Source organism: Rhamphochromis sp. 'chilingali' (assembly GCF_963969265.1).
Source record: "Rhamphochromis sp. 'chilingali' genome assembly, chromosome: 22".
Classification (NCBI taxonomy): domain Eukaryota; kingdom Metazoa; phylum Chordata; class Actinopteri; order Cichliformes; family Cichlidae; genus Rhamphochromis; species Rhamphochromis sp. 'chilingali'.
Window position 1 is genome coordinate 8,186,689 of NC_137950.1, and position 21,513 is coordinate 8,208,201.

The window sequence follows — 21,513 nt, forward strand, 5'->3', positions numbered from 1 at the left end:
TGCATGTTCTTAACTAGAACATTTAACTAGAATACTATTAAATCCACCGTCTGTACGGTCTTTCCAGGATACGTTGAGGGACTGCGCCCAAGATACAGGCACCTGCTACAACACTGTGGTTTCTCCCATCTACTTCGTCTCCTTTGTCCTGACCGCTCAGTTTGTCCTGGTCAATGTGGTCATCGCAGTACTGATGAAGCACCTGGAGGAGAGCAACAAGGAAGCCAAGGAAGAGGCAGAGCTGGAGGCGGAGATGATGGAACTGGAGATGGAAGCGGGGGACATAGCAGCAAGGTCGCCCCAGCTCAACCCTCTGACACTGGGTATGGACAGGTCAAGCTCTGGGGGTTCCCCCTGGAGGTCTCCCAGAGGAGTGGATACAGAGCAGGAAAGGGATGGTCCTATGGATTCACCCACTGCCGATATAACCAGAGACTCTGTAGGCATCAGAGCAGAATCCCCTTCATGCACAGAGCCCCAACTGGAGGTAAAGAATCTTGTCGCCAAACTAATCTTTTTTTTCTCTCTCTGTCTCTCAAAAAAAGTTAATCTGTACTTCACAACAAAGCATCACTATTATTTGCCAGATAATCCCATTAAAAAAAGAACAGACCTAATTCAGTTACTCAGCTTAGCTTGTACCAAGCTGGAAACATGATTTTTAATTCTGTTGTGCATTATAAGATGATTTGGACACTGCTGGGACCAGAGCCAGGCTGTGAGGCTCGTTAGATGACCCCTTCATTGTCGTTACCTCTAACTCTGGTTCAAACCATTAGTTGATTCAGCAGCTCGCGCTGAGTAATGCTGAGAATGTGGCACGCCATCTAAAAAAGTTGATTACTTGCTCTTCGCTGGTCTCGGTACAATAACTGTAGTTCACCCATAAATAAACCAAGCCAGGGATGGCTATATTAGGCTGTGTTTACCAGACAGCCTGGCATCATCTCAGAATACAAATGGATGCATTTATCTGAAACGTACCCAAAACGGTTGTCATATTTTGAAGCTCTCAGGTGAAGATCTTTGTCTGCTGCACGTGCACTACGCAGGACTGGACATAGCTCCCTCGCATATCAGACGCTAGTTTGCAAATGTCTGGGTCTTTCTTGGTTATGCACAGTCACATCCAGAAAATATAGCTGTGCAGATTTATTATGCTGTGTGACCCACACTGGCCCATATCGGGATGCTTTACAATTTGTGTGCATTCACGGCTACGTGTGTGTGTGTGGTTATGTGTGTGTCTGTGTTTAGCTGATCCCTCTAGAGGACATGCCAGTCACAGACAGGTCACAGTGCCATGGGAAAGCTGGACCACAGGGCCTTGTTGTTCACTTCAACAGCTATTTCCAGACAACGGGGAACTTTGGGGGATAGGAAATAGAGGTTTCGCTATCGTTATCCCTCCCTCCCTAAGATCTTATCCTTCTTCCCTATGCTCCTCTCCCAAAACGTGAGCGGCTAAGTCACACTCTTCTCCCCAGCCTTGTTGAAGACCTGCTCTGCTGCAGTCTTGTAGTGCCCCCTTGTGGGTTTGAGTGTTAAGGGTGTTTGTTTACTACATTGCTGTGCAATTTGAAAGATTCGACAGGTCATTTAGTAAGAAGCCCTTAGCAGCCCACAAGAGAGCATTGTTCCCTCTGAGATGTTTCTCTTGTCTTTTGGGTTTCTATAACTGTTTCTGCCTGACTGACTGTCCTTTTCTTTGTGATCCATTCTTCTGTCCATACTTATTCGTGTATCTTTGTATGTAACTCTCCCCCTGTCCTTGTCTTCTTCTTTTTTCTTTTCTTTTTTCCTCTATTTCTGTCTCCGCTCTCTCTCTCTATTCTCTCTGCATTATCCAAGTTTGTCCAGCGGAGGGCACTCTTTGACTCGGTCTCCCTGGTCATCCAGGGTTCAATGGAGGGGGAGATGAGTCTCATGGACAACCTGTCCGGCTCTATCTGCCACTACTACGCGCTGCCCCCCAAGCCCAGCAAGCACAGCACCGACAAGAAGGTCAATAATCACCAGAAGCATCCCTGATGGATCGCCTCCTCCATGTCATATGTGGTTTTGTAGTGTCTTTATCTGTGTGCACCATGTAGGGCTGCTCAAGTACGAAGTAACGAAAATACTAATATTTATCTTGTACTGTCACATCTGATGCTATTAATATAATACACACACTTGTTTTAGTAACACTACAAATTATCGATCGATAATAAATGAAGTATTGATTGTACAACTGAGCTTTGGGTCATAAGTATAAAGGTAATATAGATAATATGGATACTATAGATCATAAAATGAAAAACAAAGGTGTACTAATTGATTATTTACTAGTTAGTTGGACTGTAGTGCATCAAAAAAAGAAAGAGTTTTAACTGATGCTAATAATGTTTTATAAAGTGTTTAAATAGGCAGCAGAGATAGTGATGTCATCAATTAAAAGAACATTAATCAAGAGATGGGTGTGTTTGCACCTGGTTTAGAGAAAAAAGGTAATTATTTAATACCCTGCTGAATTTGTTTGCTCGCTTACAAAGAAATGAACACTCTCTAATTTTTATGATGGTCTTATAAAAGCACATTACATAATTGATTTACATATCACTGAGTAAAATGAGTATTTGATTCCCAGGTAAAACATGACTCATTATTTATTGAGTTATTATTATTAAACCCTTGTTGGCAAGTACAGTGGTAAGATGTTTCTCACAGTTGGTCACCAGGTTTGCACACATCTATGCTGAGATGTTGGACCACTCCTCTTTACAGAAACTTTCTAAATCCTTTGGGTTTCTTGGTTGGTTTTTAGGCAACTTTAAGCTTGAGCTTCCTCCACAGATTTTCTATAGCAATGAGGTCTAGAGACTGGCTAGGCCACTCCATGGCCTTAATGTGCTTCTTCTTTAGCCACTGCTTTGTTGCTGTGATGGTATGTTTTGGGTCACTGTCATGTTGAAAGATCCATGCATGACCCAGCTGAGGGAAAGAGGTTCTCATCCAAGATTTTACAGTACAAGGCCCCTTGATGTGCTAAACTCAACCTAGACCCATTAGCAGAAAGAGCACCAAAGCATAATGTTTCCAACTCTGTGCTTGACAGGGTAGATGGTGTTCTTTAGGCCGTACTCAGCATTTCTCTTCCTCCAAACACGGCAGCTCGAGTTGATGCCAAGCAACTCAATTCATCTCCTAAACCTTCTCTGAATTATTTAGATGTTCACTGGCAAACTTAAGACTTAAGTGTGTACATGTGCATTCTTGAACAAAGGGACCCTGCAGGGACTGTAATATCCATTACAGTATGGTATACTGCCTTCAGATCATTAACAAGTTCCTCCCGTGCTTGCGTTCAGGTTGATTCACCATCTTTTTCACGATCATTCTCATCCCATGAGGCAAAATTTTAATGATGTTAATTTTATATTTCTACCAGTTCTCACCGAGCTTCTCGCTGTTGGTCTTGTAGACGATTTCAGCCTTGTGTAAGTCAACAGTCTTGTCCCTGTTTTCTGACCGGTCTTTGGCCCATGATGCTGAAGGATTAAGTATGTGAGAAACAGATTCTGTGGTTATTCTGGCTGAGTTGTAGGGGATCAAATACTTAATTCACTCAAAGCATGTTTGTCACACTTACATGTTTCACTTTTTCCACATAGGTAAGGTTTGGATAGCATTCTTTCCCACTAATTGAAGTCATTATCAAACAACTGCATTTTGTATTTCCTTGCCTTTGTATAATATTACATTTTATTTGATGATCTAAAACAGGGCTGTCCAACTCCAGGCCTCAAGGGCCGGTGTCCTGCAGGTTTTACATGTGTCCTTGATGCAACACAGCTGATTTAAATGGCTAAATGACCTCCTCAACATGTCTTGAAGTTCTCCAGGGGCCTGGTAATGAACTAATCATTTGATTCAGCTGTGTTGACCCAGGGTAATATCTAAAACCTGCAGGACACCGGCCCTTGAGGCCTGGAGTTCCTCACTCCTGATCTAAAACATGGAAGTAAAAAAATACAAGTAATGAGGATGGGGGCAAATAGTTTTTTACAGTATATGCATAAGCCTTAGCCTAGAAAGCAGCAAGCAGAAGTATGAACTGTCCAAAGAACTCAGTTTTATTAAATAAAGACATCCCTGTCTGTTTAATATCCTGCAGCCCTACAGCCATTACCATTTTTGTACTGGCATTCTTCTTCATTGAATATTTTCCCCTTACTAACCAGCCTCGCTGCCCACCAAAGCACAGTGCGTCATGTCCCGCCTCAACTATGAGCTCATTCCCTCATTCACTTACACTCATTCATGCTTGGCAGGTTTTTGGTCTGCTTCTGCAGCCTCACTGGCGTGGTTTAAAGTTTGCCCGTCTCCCCTACACAACGTGTCTCTGTATCTGTATGAGGACGTGACAATGCTTGTGCATTTACTCAGGTGATTGTGTCATTTGCCAGTCAGTCACAGCAGAGTGATAACCACCTAAAGCCAGCAGATCACACACTGTTAAATCCTGCACAGATGTGGCTCAATCAATAGGCTATGGATCACTTGAGCCACTGAATAATGCATCTGGGTGCCTGTTTTTCTCATTTGAAGCCAAATTTGGCACAATTACATTAGCGCTGTAAAACCCCCATCTTCTAAAAGCTTTAAATGGGTTTGAGATCTCAGCGTTAGATGCCACAGGGCAATGTTCTCCTTCTGATATGTTTCAGTCCCTGCATTTTTATTCACGAATGACCCATTTGCCTGACAGAAACAATTTCCCCTGTTAAACCAGTGTGAAGGCAAAAAAAGAAAATAGCAGCTCCTTTTACATGAGCCAGTATGGAGCCCCGCAAGGGACATGGGAGAAAAAGAAAATTAAGACGGACTTTTGCGAGATCTCGCAAAACAAACTGGGGGATCATGCAAAGGTTTTAGCAGATATTTGACGTTTACACAACTACATTCACGCCTCAAAATATCTTTAAAGTTTATTTTGTGACCCAGAAAGAGTAATATTACAACTACGTAGCTGCCGTCATTGTTGGAATTCAACTTTTTCAAGATCTCGCAAATGTTCATCGTAATTTTTTTTTCTCCCATGTCCCTTGCGGGGCTCCGTAAGCCAGAAATACTGAAGACTTTGGCTTCATCTCTGAGTGTTTCAATCTCTGAGGTGTTTTACAAGAGGTCCCTAGAAAATTAGGTTATTTGGATTCTTCTTCTTTAGCAACATAAGCAATTAAATGTGCCATTTAGTACTTAATGTAAATGAATCCCAGTGCTGTCGTGTAATGTCTTACTGGCATCATATTTCGCTGTTAAAGAATCTCTCTGCTGTGCCTGTGTCACAAAAAAAGTCCACTAACAGCTGACTAAATACAGCCGTTTTTTGGTGTTTTTTTAGTTTGTCCTTCTTCCTCTGTTGTTTTGCTCTGCTACATACTTCTAGTTTATATGTGGTGTTTTTTTTTTAACTTGTATTGTTCTGTTAGTTTCAGGTTTTATCTGTGTAACGTCCTTCTATTTATGTACTGCACAGAGTGCACCTTTGTTTTCTCTGCTCACCAGCGGTTGTCTCTTCCTGCCTAGATCCCTCTAGCGGAGATGGATGCTCTGTCTCTGGCCTCTGAGAATTCCTGGTCCCTAGCTCTGACAGACGACTCAACCCCTGACGATTTTAACCCCCTATTTCTAACCACTCTGGAATGCAATGTACTGACAGTTCCTCTCTTCATCTTTCTCCATTGTTATTTCTTCTCCTTCCCCGCTGCAGTGGCTTGTACTGTCTCCTTCACTGGGTATTTCCAAAGTCACCTGACCCTCCCCACCACCAAGCTTACACACTGGGGTTTAACAAGGGGAAGCCAACTGGATGCTAAATTAGCTAAAAATATATTTTAAAAAAAAGAAGATAGCATTTATATGTACCACTAATTACTTATTTTTGAAAATAAGTAAAAGCCACACACTTGTTTTTCTTTCTTCATAGAACGTCTGAATGAGCTCTTTGGCGTGCAGCTCATTACAATTCTATCTGGAGTCGGCCATGTTGTGTATTTGGATTTCTTTGCTAAAGTTGCTGCTTCTAAAGCTATGTCCCAATCATAGGCCGCATCCTTCGGAGGACCCGGCCTTCGCGGTCTACGTGAGCCAGGTCTTTCAAAGACCAGGAGGGCCGGAAGTACGAGGCTGCGAAATGGAACGGTCTAGCCTTCAGATTTGCGTCACCAACTGTCTCGGTGGAGTTTAATAAACTCAGCTGTCTGCTCCTCACTCACTAATATATAACAGGACATTGGAGTAAATTCTCGACCATCTCACACTTCTGTTTAATCAGTTTTCTGTTTGACATTTATTCAGCTGTGTGAAAACTTTAATCTCAGCCAAACCGATTTACTCAGGAACAAATAAAACACTGACAAAGGCCAAACAATAACATTTTTAAGTTATCTAAGTGTTATTGTTTGGCTTTTTTCAGTGTTTTATTTGTTCCTGAGTAAATCGGTGTTTAACCTGTTTAACCAGAGTAGCGAAAAGACCGCTGGGGCCTGAAAACGATGTGCTGGGAGTTAGTTGTTCTCACCGGCTCTAATGAGCCTCGACTTCCCAGTCAGCTATTGAGCTGGTGGGTAACAGACGTCTCAGAAAACGTCGGAGCACTTTTGCAAATATGCGATGTCTTGATAAACCGAGCTGATATTTGAAGTTTACACGGCTACATTCTCGCCTAAAAATATGTTAAAAGTTTATTTTGTGACCCAGAAAGAGTAATAAGAGTAATATTAAAACTAAGTAGCTGCCGCCATTGTTGGAAACTGGAATTGGCTGGGCCGCGCTATGAATTCTGGGATAGTTTGGGCCACGAAGGATACACCCGACCATCCCTCAAATTCAGGGAAATGAAGGATGCATTAGTCGGTCGCATTTGGAGCAGCCTTCAAATTAGGACAGACTTTGTTGCCTAGCTGTGACGTAATCGGCCTTCAAATGCGGCCTCAGAAGGATGCGGCCTATGAATTGGGACCTAAACTGTTCTGAAATGGGGGCGTGGCCAGCAGCAGCTCATTTTCGAAGCTACAGATACTAAAACAGCTTATTTGGAGCTGAGATTAAAAAATGTATAAGCATAGCAAAAAAACAACCAATCTTTTTTTTTAGTTTAAACTTTATAGACAGATTCTGGGAATGTGTGAGACTTTATTGAACTTGTCAAAATTGGATCTAATATGGGAAATATGAGTGGAGAACTTTTTCTGTTTTCTATGTAACTGATTCCAAATAATTAAATAAATAAAATGTGGAAAGCTTACACTTGCACATACAATAACAATGGGTCACTTAAACCATAGTTGACGCGTGACAACTGCTAAACAAATGAGACGTTGTGTTAAGTATAACAGTGAGTAAGGGTCTTGGTAAAAGGCATCTTCCACATCCTGGCATTCTTTGTCATGACCCCGTTCATTATTTTCTTTGAACATGTCGTCATGCACTGCAGCCCATGTATGTGTCCTCACTGCAATTAATCTATAGATCCCTCTATGACACGCCATCCTACAGGCTCTGAAAATGAAATTGAATGTCGTCTGGGTGTCAGAGTATTATTAACCACCGGTTTGGGTCATTAATGATCACATGGCTTCATGACCAGAGAGGGTCACTGTCACCTTGGCTCAGCGTTGCTGCTGAATTAATACGTATATCATAAGAAAAAAAGAGCGCTGGCCAACGAGGTGCTCTTAATTGGATTGTTCTGGGACAAATGCAATAGAAAAATAAAGACGATGGAGTGAAGAGGTAGAGGTGTTCAAGTGGCTTTGAAGTACCCTGGTGAAACAAATTTATCTTTATTTCTCATTCCGCCTTTTCAGCCTGGTGTGTTTTACTTTCCAGTCCAGTCCAGTCCAGTAGAGTAGTGCGCCTCCTTACCTGCCAGTTTGCAGTTTTTTCTCCTTTGACTACTTTTTTCACTTTCTTCTCTCTCTGTGTGTAAACTCTGTTCTCTCCCCTCCTTCTTTCTTTTCCTTTGTGCTTTACGTGTGAGTCTTCGTCTTTTCTCGCAGTCCTTTCCTGTCAGCCTACTTCTGTGGATGTGCTGTATGCTGTCCTCTGGTGGTGTACTTTTCAGTCTCCTCTGAGCTGCCGTGTGTTTGCTACAGGGTTGTAAAGTGTGTTGGACCCCCTGTAGCTCTGTGCTGAATGGGAACTGATTCTTTAATGGGTCAGGCTGCAGGACACTGCCCTAGCTGACACACAATCACGGCTTAATGTAAAGTTATACGACCGACGGGCTAAAAGCAGACACAAGAAGCAGAGTGTCACATGCTTTAAAAAAGGAATTGGAAATGTTTCTGTGATCTGTGGCAGCTCTGTGCCAGTCAACTCCAATGTGCAAAGATCCTCTGTGTTTTCTGTGTATGCTGATGATCAGTACCTCTTTGTTGACATTGTGTCTTAGACAGTTGACAACCTGTGAGTGTACTGGTAAGAGTGTGAGAGTAAGTGAGTTAAAGAGCAGCCCAGGCTCTTCTTGTTCTGGGTGACCCTGATTGTTTTCTCTGCTTCCCCAGGCGGAGCAGCTTGGTTCTGGGGCGCTTCGGGACGACAACCTGTTGAGCGTCAGAAAGCCTGCGGTGGGACGCACGCACTCCCTACCCAACGACAGCTACATGTTCCTCTCGCCACAGCCCGTGGGGCAAACATCTCCCACTGCAGCACACCCACAGGGGCCCCAGCACATACTGGGCACTCACAGGGCCCAATCGGGTAATGCCACATTTCTCTTTAATGTCATTTAGCGTAGAATGTGTTTCATTAGGACAGAACAGAAATGGGTGGGCTTGATTTTTAACATAAAGCATTGTGGCATGAGGAGGTTATTTTATCTAAGGTAAACACACCTACTGTAACTGTTGTGTATTCACTGAAGGTGCCAGCACTGTGCTTTGTGTGCAGGCTCCAGTGGCTCGGTGCGTTCACAACCCGCAGAGTTTTCCCAGCAGCTGACTGTTCCCACAGACCTCTTCAGACCCATCAGCCCACACAGCCACTCAGATTCAGAGAGTATACCACGAAACCCACCGTCTAGACGCACACACACATTTAGCCGTACGCTACGCAGACAGGTGAGCAAAACACACTGCTTCAGATTTTCACTTGACTCCAAATTTACTTTTCTAGTTTTATCCTGTCTTTTTACTACTTAGTGTGATAATACATATCTGTATTATATGTCTATACTTGACTGTGGTCCTTAACTGTCTGTTCATACCAAACTCTATACAGGCTTATACAAACTGCTGGAGTTTTTACTGTTCGCTGCCAGTGGAATCGGTGGGATACGAGTTATGAGTATTAGAACCACTCTGGGAGAAAAATGATAATATATTGAATGGAAAGCAGTGATTTTTAAACCATAATAGCTAAAAAGAAAGTTTCGTTTTTTCCTGCTTTCTTCTATAACGCTGAATCACTAACTTATAATAAAAAAAAAATTATGCATTATAACAAAATATTAGTACCTGTTATTAAATATAATATTAAAACAATTTGATACATAATGGCAGTTTTACATGAAACGATCAAGCCTTATTTTTGCAGATATTTGTGGCTACAAGTATTAACTATGCTCAACGTTTAGTGTATTAGGTAGTATTGTTTTATTGTGTCTTCATTTTCACCATAAACCATAATAAGAAAACATGCCTCCTACACTGTTTTTTAAATTTATTTATTTATTTTATTTATTACAGTGTTATTATTAATAACAGTTTAATATATATAAATATAAATAAGATGCTGATGAAATCTCAAAATTAAAATGAAAGGAAATACACTTTTCTGTACCAAAGTTAGCATAGCACAGTTAGCATAGCATAAAAAAGGTTTTAGCTAACCTTGCCCTTTCAAGCTGCGCTACACAGGCCAGCTAGCTTAGTTCAGTCCAAATAAAAAAGAAAACAACTTTCTACCAACATCTAATGAAAATTGTCAATATGGCACAATTTAGTTCCACTCTAAACTAACTGATGAGAGCATATTTGTGAGTAGTATTGATTTTTTTGTTATATAATCTTGTGTTAGCATAACTGCTCATTTGAATGCCTTCCAAGCCTTGAGAAATATTCCTTGAAAGTATTTAAAGAATTTACAAGAAAGCTTACCTAAAAGAGTTCAGGGAGTGTGTGTGTTAAAAAATAATAGTCAAATATCAAGCGTGTTAGAACTGCATTGCCTTATATACTGCATTTCCATTCCACGAGATTGTAACACACATCTTTCAATAAATCTCTGCAGCTATTTTCCATTTCTCTAGCAAAGTATTAAGAAATGAGGGGTGGCTCAAGACTTTTAAAACACTTTATATCACAACAAGAAAAATGAGCATGTGCTAAAGCAGTGATAGCCATCCAGTTCTGCATGCAACCTTTCACATTTTTATATAACCATTTTTATCTACTCCGTGGTCCAGATAAGGAAACGCATAGTAAGGTTCTTTACTATCTTTCAAATTAGATAATAAGCAGCCTGAAAGCCTGTCGGGTCCTTGAGGTATCCAGATAGAGAATGCCTCAGCAAAGACATCCGCAAAATTCCCAGCCATCATAACTTATTTAAAAACATCACCAAAACTAACCAAAAAGGAAAACTTTATCATATAATCACATTTGGAATATTAATTGTCAGCTTTATCAAACAGAAATTAATGCTCCTATAATATGCCTTTTTTGATAAATCAGGCCTTTAATCTTAATTCAAAAGAGTCTATCCCAAGAGTGGCTCTAAAACTCCATGAAAGAGAATCATTTAAAGCTTTCCATGTTGGATGTTCTAAACATATTCACTTTCCCCCCTCTGTCTGTCTTCTTCTTCCTGGGGTTTAACTGATCTGCTGTCTCATTTTTCCACACTGTATCTGTTGGTCTTTGATCTCAGCTCAGCTGGGCCCAAAAGCCGCCCGACCCTGAGCTTCTGTTCAAACACAGATACTCCTGTTTCTGAAACAGACAGTAGACTTTAGTTACCACTGGGCCTTTCAGAAACACTGGACTCCATGTTCATCTTCAGAGAGACAGCCCAACAAACACACTATTGCATTCACACACACACACACACACACACACACACACACACACACACACACACACACACACACACACACACACACACAAATAGAGTCCTCTCTTGCCCCCCTCCCTTCTTTGCCACTCATTGACCCAAATGTTTGTCTACTGCTAAGCATCAGCCACAGAGTATCTTTAACTCTCTCAACAGGTAGCTAGTTAGCCTGTAAGGAGCTAACTTAGTGAGAGTTTATTGATTTGTGCAAGTGACTGGAACTACATAGCATCTCGTAACTGGATCTTCCAGTCACATGATAGAATGTATTGCAGCAAGATACAGGTGTAGTGTGGCTATGTCACTCATGGTACGGTGCACTTAATATATTACAAACAAATACAACTCAGGGGATTGCTACAAAACAGCAAGTGCTGTCCAGTTGCATTTGGCTATTTTCTACTCAGAATCATGATTATTGAGCACCAGAGAATTTTGTATTGCCTAGGTTAGTGCTTTAATAGTTATTAATAGTTGAGTGTGGTACTATTAAGTCAGTTTTGCTTATAAAAATAGTTTTGAAAAATGAACTTTGACAGGGTGATCCTTTTAAGCTTCGTTCCAGTGTGCACTCTTATGATTTCCTACCTGGTGTTGCATTGCTGTGGCTGGTGATTGGCCAGGCCTGCTTGTGATACCTTTGCCCACTTGGTGTCACTGTGGTTACAGCATTCTCATGCAGAGAAACCCCCATAAATCCAAACACTGCTCCGAGTGCTGTGCTCTAAAACTCATGCATGTTTTATTTCCTCATCTCTATAGATTTAAGAGCATATTCGAGCTGACCCAATTCAACACTGTTAGATTCAAGCACCCTGCTATCAATGCCCTCTCCCAAGTCTGTGAGAGATGAAGAAAAAGTCATGAGTTCATCGGGACATTTTAGCAACCACTGTGCTTATTGACCTTTCCACTACTGCAGTCGTTACATACTGTTTTCCCTCAGCCTGCTGGCCTCACACCCTGTACATGGTTCTGAATAGAGATAAGGGTCACAATTGGTTGCAAACTCTTCGTGAAACTGCAGTGCTGACGGCTAACAGGGTTTTGTATGAATGGTCAAAGGTTAGATGGTCATTTGGTCTGGCTCGGAGCTCACCGTTTCAGCCAGCGGTCAATCAGTCCATAAAAAACCCCAAAATATAACAAAACAATAATCAAAACAATAAAATACTATACACTTTTCCCAGCTACCTTCGTTCTTTAAAATATTATTCACATATGTGTTTAGCTATATTGTTCGAAACCTTATTAATGGACTGAGTTATTAGTTGAATTAGTGAAAATATATGCCTTAAAATTCAGGGTAAATTATTCAGATGAATGTAATGTGCCGAAACATCTACCTGGGTCATCTTTCTCTAAATCTACTACTAATAATAATAATAATAATAATAATAATGGATTGCATTTATATAGCACTTTTCGGGACTCCTCAAAGCGCTTTACAATTCCACTATTCATTCACTCTCACATTCACACACTGGTGAAGGCAAGCTACAGTTGTAGCCACAGCTGCCCTGGGGCAGACTGACAGAGGTGAGGCTGCCATATCGCGCCATCGGCCCCTCTGGCCAACACCAGTAGGCGGTAGGTGAAGTGTCTTGCCCAAGGACACAACGACCGAGACTGCTAGATCTTTGCATGATACAACGAGCATAATAATCTTTATTTGTAGTATACTGGAATGAGTCATGTTAGGTCAGGGGTGTCAAACTCCAGTCCTCGGGCTGGTATCCTGCTTGTTTTTGAGATATCCCTGCTCTACCTGCTGCTGATTACCTGGATCAGGTGTGCTTTGCCAGTAAGAAGCTACCAGGGCAGGTTAGTTGGAAAACAAGCAGGACAGCAGCCTTCGAGGCCTAGAGTTCGACACCTGTGTGTTAGATTGTCTGCCTATAAAGGAGTCCTCCAATTAACTCTGCCTGTCACAAACATACAGAGCTGTGTGCCTGAGGCTACGTCCACACGAATGCGTTTTTGTTTGAAAACGCATTGTTTTCTCTCCATTTTGGCCTCCTGTCCACACTGAGTCTGCGTTTTCCCCCGAAGGAAAACACAGCGTTTTCAAAACGCTCTCGAAAACAAATACATTTGAAGACAGTGCTTTCGCGTCACAGTGTGGACAGCGAAAACGGAGACTTTCGAAAACGATGACGCATTTTAGTCATGTGATGCAGTCATGTGACCAATTAAAGAAAGATAGCGGAGGGCATTATACAGCAGTTTTTTTGTTTGCTCTCAATTTTGACAGCCCTATTAAAGATTAATATAAGTTTGTACATGCTTCAGTTAGCTTTTCTTCAAATTCTTCAATTTCACTTCGCTTTTGCAACTTTGTACTTTTGTGTTACTCGCAGCAACAACTCCACCTCATTGTTAGTCCATTTAAAAAACGCGGTGCTTTTCCTCGCCATTTTGCCGTGACGTTTCAACGAGCCCCAAAGTAAATAAACGGCAGACAAAAATGAGCCAGGCCGAATCTTCTTGCGTTTTACGCATGCGCAGTACTGGAACGTAAGCGTTTTCGGCCGTTTCAATGTGGATGCACAACGACGATAACGCCATTTTCAAATCTATCCGGGTTAGTGTGGACGTAGCCTGAGATGACCATATTAGGAATATCCCGTCTTTGTGCCATCACGCTGATCTGGAAGTAGAAAAAATAGTCGAAAACATAAACACTGAAATAATTGCTTGTACTTAACACTTTTTTGTTTCTTAGTTTAAAGAATAAAATTACCTACTTAAAAATTGCAACAGTTTTGGCTGCGTATTGGACTCCAAGCTATTTATGATGTTGTGGCAATTTTTAAGTATTGTAAGATTTCTATGTCTCACATTATGATTTGTCATAAAAGTAGTCCTTTTGCAGTTTGCTATGGTGGCCCTGCAACTTGGGAAAACACCAGCCAATGCTGCAAAAGCACGCAAAACAAAATGTAAATAGAAAAAAAACAACACACAATGGAAGTTGAATAAAACACAACAGAAGTGCCACAAAAGCTCACAAAAAACAAACAAATAAACCCCAAAAGCACAGAACAAAACTCCCAAACTAAAACTAAAAAAACAAAATGGAAGTGTTTCTTCGGTGACAATAAGGTGACAAAACAGTTGCAGAACTGCAACCTCTAACATACATGGCAGATGGTCGCCCCTCCCTGAGCCTGGTTGTGCCGGAGGTTTCTTCCTGTTAAAAGGGAGTTTTGCCTTCCCACTGTCACCAAGTGCTCACTGAAAGGCGATTTGATTGTTGGGGTTTTCTTTGTCTCACTTTAGTGTCTTTACCTTACAGTATAAAGTTCCTTGTGGCAACTGCTGTTGTGATTTGGTACTATATAAATAAATGAATTGCAGAAGTACCAAGCTAACAGTAAATGGCTAACAGCAAACATGTAGCTACAGTATTATATGAATCACATGATTAAAAGACATATTACCTCACATCTTTATCTCCCTCACGATGCTGAAGATTTCTTTGCGTCGTGTAAACGCGTCTCAGTGCGATCCTTCACGTGTTTTGGTTTCTGGCTTTTTGCAGCGTTTTAAATTTACCGGTTTCCTTAAGTTGCAGTGTGTTTGACCTCCCAAGGCAACCATAATTTTCTCATTATTTTGCATGAAAAAAATGCAAAAAGGTTTACTTTCAAAATTAAATCAGATAGTAGGGTCTTTACCTTACATTATGAAGTGCCTCTCAATAAAACTGAATTGAATTAAAATGAATTGAACTGAAGAATGAGACATAAATCTTACAATGCCTACGTGACACAAATATTTACTACGTTTTTTTGGCTTCTTTTTTAAACGTCAGAGCACAGAGTAACTTTAAACCTTCAACACATGAATGTGAAAGCACAGAAAGTATCCGCTAATGTCAGATGTTTCTTACCCAAGTTACTCTTGAGAAATCTTAATCTGAAATATTGGCATTGAGCAACATCATCTTACAATTATCACAATAATGTTTCTTAGAAAACTAAAATAGTACACAGAGGACTGTGACAGTGAGCTGGTCAGACTGTGAACTTTGACCCAAACTGCTGCTTCTCACCCTCATCATCTATCACTAACCAATCTCCCCCCTCTCATCCCCCTTCCCCCTCCCGACCTTCCTCTCATTGCACATTTACTTTAATTCCCCTCCCCCCACCCGTTCTCCAGGTTGCAGTGTCTACTGATTCTCAGGAGGCCCTTTGTACCGACGTAGGGGAAAGCAGTGAAGGACTCGTGAATGTGGCCTCTCTTGGCCTCCCTCCATCCCCTATCCCCTCCATCTCCTCTACCTCTCCCTCTCCCTACCATCATCATCAACACCCTACTCCTCAACAACCAGCTCTGTGCCTGGTCCCTGCCACACCGGGCGCCTCCCCTAAACCATCACGTCCCAGCACAGTGCACACCCAGCACCACGACCAGCATTGCCTCGCCTCCTACTCCCCCTGCCCTTCGCCTCCCCCTCCCATACCCGCCAGGCCACCCCAGCAGGAGGTGTCAGAGGATCGGGAAGTGTCCCTCATTAACCAGATGGTGTTGGCCGGCAGCGATGACATCACGGCCGAGGACAGCAGCAGCAGCGGCGGGAACGAGGGTTACGGCAGCTACGCGGGCTGCCAGGAAAGTCGGAGTCCATGTTTGAGGCAGCTGAAGAGGTTCCACAGCGCTGACACGCAGGGCCGCAACGCCCTCCTGCCCCGCCCCCGCCCTTACTCCTGGCTGGACGACCCACGGCGCCACTCTGTGGAAGTCTGCTCTCCGGTTGATTCCAGCCCCCAGTGCAGCACCAACTCCACCTCCTCCGGCTTTGTGTCTCGGGCCGACAGCCTGCAGATTCAAAGCCAGATCCCCGCTCAGACCTCCCCCCGCCGCAAGAAGAAAATGAGCCCACCCTGTATATCTGTGGACCCCCCTGAGGGACTGGAACCCCAGTCTGGCCTCTACCCATGCCTGGGTGGGCTCGGTGGCATGGGACTGACTGGGTTAGGGATGCCCCCTCCCCTACCCAACCGGGACACCTACCTGAGGAGGAGAGCACCCTCCAGTGACTCCAAGGACTCCTTTGACCTGGCAGTCGGAGAGGGTTCAGGACAGGACGGAGGTTCACCGAACCCCAACACCAACTCCAAGTTATTAACTCTTCCCAGCTTCTCCTTTGAGAAAACAAGCTCTGAGCACTGAACACCAATACTCGAATACACACACACGCGCACACACACACACACAGCCGGACGAACCCTCCACACACATAAACACACGATGCACTCTGTGTGTCTGTGATGGTGATAGTTCTAGTAATAATGCTGTAGAAAGTAATAATGGTAAAACTACAACAAACAGTAAAAACATCCTTGGTTTCATAAGGAGTGCAGTACTGTAGTAGTGTGACCATCCCTTGTCTTTGTATTGTTACTGCCAAAACAGCCAGAGAAGAAGAGAACGACAAATATTTATCTGGCTGCAGCTTGACCCCATAACCCCTGGAGTGACATCAGCGCCTGGGTTATTAGCGCCCACTGCGGTCGCCATATGAACTGCCTGGTGTTAATACAGAGCGGACCTGGTCAGTGGAGGTACAAAGCAATATTTAGAGACACTATTTTCTTAAATTATTGGCCCATAGTGTTTGTACAGGATGTTGTTTTTAATTTCATTTAACTGTTATTTTCATGTCTTTTTGTGATTTTCTTTCTTTTTTTTTATTTTTTTGTTTTTTGTTTGGTCAACAATGGTTTGTCTTTGTCTTTCTTTTTCACTGTAGGATATTTCTAGCTTTCTTGGTTTACTAAGGAAAGTGAACGTTTTTCAAAGTGGTGAAAACCAGTATTTGTAGGAATAATATATAAATATATATATAAAAAAAAACAAAAAACAAGTCATTAAACTGAGCTTGGATTTTTAAGCACACGCAGACCTTGGTGGTTTGATTGTTGGACGATAACCTGATTGCTTGTTTCTTTCATGTGTTCCTGACAGCTCCAAAGCCTTTTAGACAGAATGACTGATGAACAGTCTGAGAAAAACAGCCATGTCAATTCTTCTCACATTTCATGGCCACTCACCCCAGATTCAGCATTCTTAGTCCGCACAAAAAAAATTCTCATGATATCTTAGGTAAGTACAAAGGTAATACACCGCATTTGTAAGAATGATTGATTGATAGTTTAACTGATATGGAAATGGCTGCATTCTAAACATACTGCATACACAACAGTGACGTCTAAGCTGTATTTCTGCTTCTATATGTTGTGGCACAAGTTCTATGGCAATGATTGTACAATCTGAAGCTACACCGGGACCTCTTCAGCAATGTAAGTACAAGTTAGAGCTACAGTGGAGAAACAGAATCTGCCAGCCATCTTCAACGTCTGCCAGAATGTTGGGGTTGTCTTCGCTGGAGTGAGTGGATGGCTACAAAATCCAGTCAGTCATAAGACAACAGAGTGTTGATTAGCAGTTCATAAATTTATTCCTATACAACGCTTCATTTTTCAGAACTTTGCTTCAAAGTGGACAGACTTATATTTTTTTAAAGTGTTCTTGAGCTTAATTTTTCAGTAATGCGGTAAAAGCATACCTGGACAGAAAAACACGCAATGGGATACAACCATTCATGGATTGGTCTCCCCAAAGCTCAGACCTCAACATTACTGAAGCAGTGTGGGATCATCTTGACAGGGAACAATACAAAAGGCAGCCAAGAAGAGCTTTTAATGTCTTCTGAGAAGCCTGAAGAAATTACAGGAAAGCTGCCTGAGAAAGTTCACTCTGTAGTAAAGATTAAAGGTGCTCATACGGTATCAAATATTGATTCTCAAGCTCGAACTCTACAATAATGTACTTCCTTGTTTTCATGATTTCATTAAATTCCTGAACCTGTTTCCCATGTTTCCGGAAAACGATTAAGAAACGAAAGGTGGCTTAAAATTTTTTGTAGCCACTGTGTTAGATTACGCATTTTTGCTGCCATGATGTGGTTTATGAAGCATAAAATCATCATTTGTGGTGTAAGAAACTAATGAGGTAAGATAATTTCACTAACCAATTGGCTTCATCGGGTGAGGGCCTCCAGCTCGCACTGGAACGATTCGCAGCCGAGTGTGAAGCAGCGGGAATGAGGATCAGCACCTCCAAATCTGAGGCCATGGTTCTCAGCCGGAAAAGGGTGGAGTGCCCACTCCGGGTCGGGGATGAGTTCCTGCCCCAAGTGGAGGAGTTCAAGTATCTCGGGGTCTTGTTCGCGAGTGATGGGAGAAGGGAGCCGGAGATCGACAGACGGATTGGGGCTGCAGCTGCAGTAATGCGGACGCTGCACCGGTCCGTCGTGGTGAAGAGGGAGCTGAGTGTAAAAGTGAAGCTCTCAATTTACCGGTCGATGTGTAAAAACCTTTATGAGGCGACATATATCTGCTCTGTTTCTCTGTCACCTCATTCTTTGCTAGCTCATTTATAGTACTGCTCCTTTCTCACAGAAAGTGGAACTGATTGTGGAGACATTTAATCTTGAAGGCTACATCTTTTTATTCTACATCTTAGATTATGCCTCCTATTTCACTTTGAAAAGTCTGTTACACGAGTAAATGTGTAAACCACCGATTTGAAAATGAAAATAGGGTGTGGGGCGGAAAAGAAGCTCGATAGCCCACTCATCTCTGTGTACAGCTAGAGAATCAAGGCTACATTATCCAATAAATAAATAAAGCAATCCTCTCCATCTCATTCCAGCAACACCACAGGTGCCAAGGGCAAACCGCTGGCACCTGTGGTGTTGCTGTCGAGTGGTGTCTGTGTGCCTTTTTCATGGCCAGTTCTTTTCCTGGCTCTGGCTCTATCTTTACATGCTGTCTATTTTTACCTAGCTGACTTGCATGTTAGAAGCTTCAAATTCACCTGTCAATCCATGTAGTAACGCAATATCAACAGATATAGCAAAACCTGTTTTAGTTGTATAAAGTAATTAGCAATAGAGAGATGTGGCCCTCTTGCTCTCTGTCATCAACTATCCTGTCTTTAAGTGATGATATTTGAACCCTGCTTCTGGGTCCAAACTATTCTGCCTATATTACGGCTGTTGTGTTTTTACATGTTTTAATGCTTTGTATCTTGATCTATTTAATCACGAACAAGCCCCTAAAAACAGTCAGTGATCACTGTCGGCCTCACTCAGTTTTTATTACCACTATTCATTTCAAAGCTCAGTTTTTAAAACCTTACAATGTAACTACAGCCCAGCCCATGCAGCAGTATATTAATGACTAACCTCGTATTGTGGATTATCTCAGTTATTCTCCTGCTGAAGTTTGGTCCGTTTATAGCATCCTGCCATGTGATTGCATTTGTGTCGGGAACCCTCACGTAAACTTTTATCGAGTAGAAAAAAGTTAGCATTCACTCTCCAGCTTCACTGTGTATGCTAACATAGCTGTGTCGCTAGCCACCACGTAGCACATCATTATATATCAGCTACCCCAACATCAGTAACACTACAAACGTCACTGTTTAGTCTTCTGTCTTCGTTTATGTTGGAAGTGATCGCAGAGCTATATCCCTCAATCAGAACATGGTATATTATGTTTGAGTGGAAACTAGCAAGATAACTCCCTGCTAACTTCGAACGCTGTTAAATTTTATAAATTCTGTTTTCATGGATGCCTGGATGTTAAACTTAATTGTTACACCTGTTAGAGTAGCCACCATTTTATTAAAGATGAAACAGACAGACAGTTTGTAACTCTTAGTGATGCCACAGTGTTTGTTTGACTTTGGGACCTGAAGCAAAATTTAGACTGCTAATGACATCAGACTTATAGACTAGATACTCTGTTTTAATGGTTTAATATCTAGAATGCGTATAGACTGTGAGAGACCCCCTCACAGAACAGAGCAGACAGTGGTGCCATTGGAGCCAGTATTGGTAATGTCAGAAATTACATGAATACCATAACATTACAGAAGCTTTGGTGGAGCTGGGTTGTGAAGCGGCTTGCAGAGGTAGCAACAACAGTACAGTGAAAAGCACAGTCCATGTCTTTTCTGTCCTTCTGTCTCCATCCCTTTACCTCCAACCGGTCGTGGCAGATGGCTGCTTCTCCCTGAGCCTGGTTCTGCTGGAGTTTATTCTTCCCCCAAGTAATCAAGTGATTGTTGAAGTTCTCCTTTTATTTTTGCAGGGTCTTTACCTTTATCTTTATCAGTACAACTGTTCCAATTTGGCACTATATAAATAACTGTTTGATATGCAACACTGCATAAGTCAGTAATAAAACAGGTGGGATTATGTTATAAATGCACTCACATTCATGGAAATACAACAATATCGCATCAATTTTAAAATATTTTTTTATACATTTAAGGCAATTCATCTCCTCTCCCGTCCATATCTCTTGGATGTGGTTCAGCATCCCATCTCAGTGTCTCAGATCCTCTTCTTCTCTTTCTCTGTCCGTCCCCTCTCCTCATCTTGCCACCATGGAGAGCAGGGCTTTCAGCTGCTCTGCTCCTCGACTTTGGAATTCCCTACCTCCTGATATAAGAAATATCACTTCCTTTTCTCTTTTTAAGTCTAGACTCAAAACTAACCTGTTCAAAATAGCTTATCCCACATAACCTTTTCCATTCTTCTATGTTAAATCTATTTTTATGTTTTATGATTTTGTAAACTGCCTGTTTGTATGCTTGCTTTGTTCTGCTGTGTACAGTGTCCTTGAGTGCTCTGAAAGGCACTTTTAAATAAAATGTATTATTTTTATCATTATTATTATTGTTATTATTACTATTATTATTAATTTACTAATCCGGTCGTTAAGTGATGACGTGATGGATCCTACTTCCGGGCCTAAAGTAGTCTGCGTTTAATATGGCTTTTGTGTTGTTAACATGTTTAATGTTTTGTATTTTCTTCTATTTGATCTCAAAAAGCTCCTAAAACAGTCAGTGATCACTGTTGGCCTCTCTCGGCTTTTATTACCGCTAATCATTTATTTAAGCTCAGTTTTTAAAACCTTAGGATGTAACTACAGCCCAGCCCATGCAGCAGTATATGAATGACTAACCTCGTATTGTGGATGGATTATCTCAGTTGTTCTCCTGGCTGAAGTTTGGTCCTTTTACAGCATCCTGGATGCGATTACATTTGTTCCTGACCACCGAGAACACTCACGTTAACTTTTATCGAGTGGAAAAAAAAGTTAGCTTGTTTATATTATGCTAACATAGCTGTGTCGCTAGCAGTCACGTAGCACATCATTATATACCAGCTAGCCAAACTTCAGTAACCCTACAAACGTCACTGCTGTTTAGTTTTCTGTCTTCATTTATGTTGGAAGTGATAGCAGAGCTGTACGTTTTAATTTGTGTCCAAAACCCCGCAGTCAGGACATGCTATATTGTATTTAGATAGAAGCTAGTGAGCTA

General features: G+C 41.8%; 1 protein-coding gene across 10 annotated transcripts in view; it reads left to right on the forward strand.

Moving 5' to 3' along the window:
- Positions 1–17,763, forward strand: part of cacna1g (calcium channel, voltage-dependent, T type, alpha 1G subunit) — a 332,915-nt gene extending 315,152 nt beyond the window's left edge. For 7 of the 10 annotated variants that reach the window (XM_080872626.1, XM_080872629.1, XM_080872630.1 and 4 more), the window contains 6 exons: positions 68–487; positions 1,852–2,004; positions 5,572–5,694; positions 8,553–8,748; positions 8,938–9,107; positions 15,268–17,763. In XM_080872626.1, the coding sequence (XP_080728752.1) occupies positions 68–487; positions 1,852–2,004; positions 5,572–5,694; positions 8,553–8,748; positions 8,938–9,107; positions 15,268–16,281 (2,076 nt within the window). In that variant the 3' untranslated portion in view covers positions 16,282–17,763. The remainder of the gene's footprint in view (positions 1–67; positions 488–1,851; positions 2,005–5,571; positions 5,695–8,552; positions 8,749–8,937; positions 9,108–15,267) is intronic. The other 3 variants (XM_080872634.1, XM_080872635.1, XM_080872627.1) reach the window with 3 other exon arrangements.
- The last annotated feature ends 3,750 nt before the right edge of the window (positions 17,764–21,513 follow it).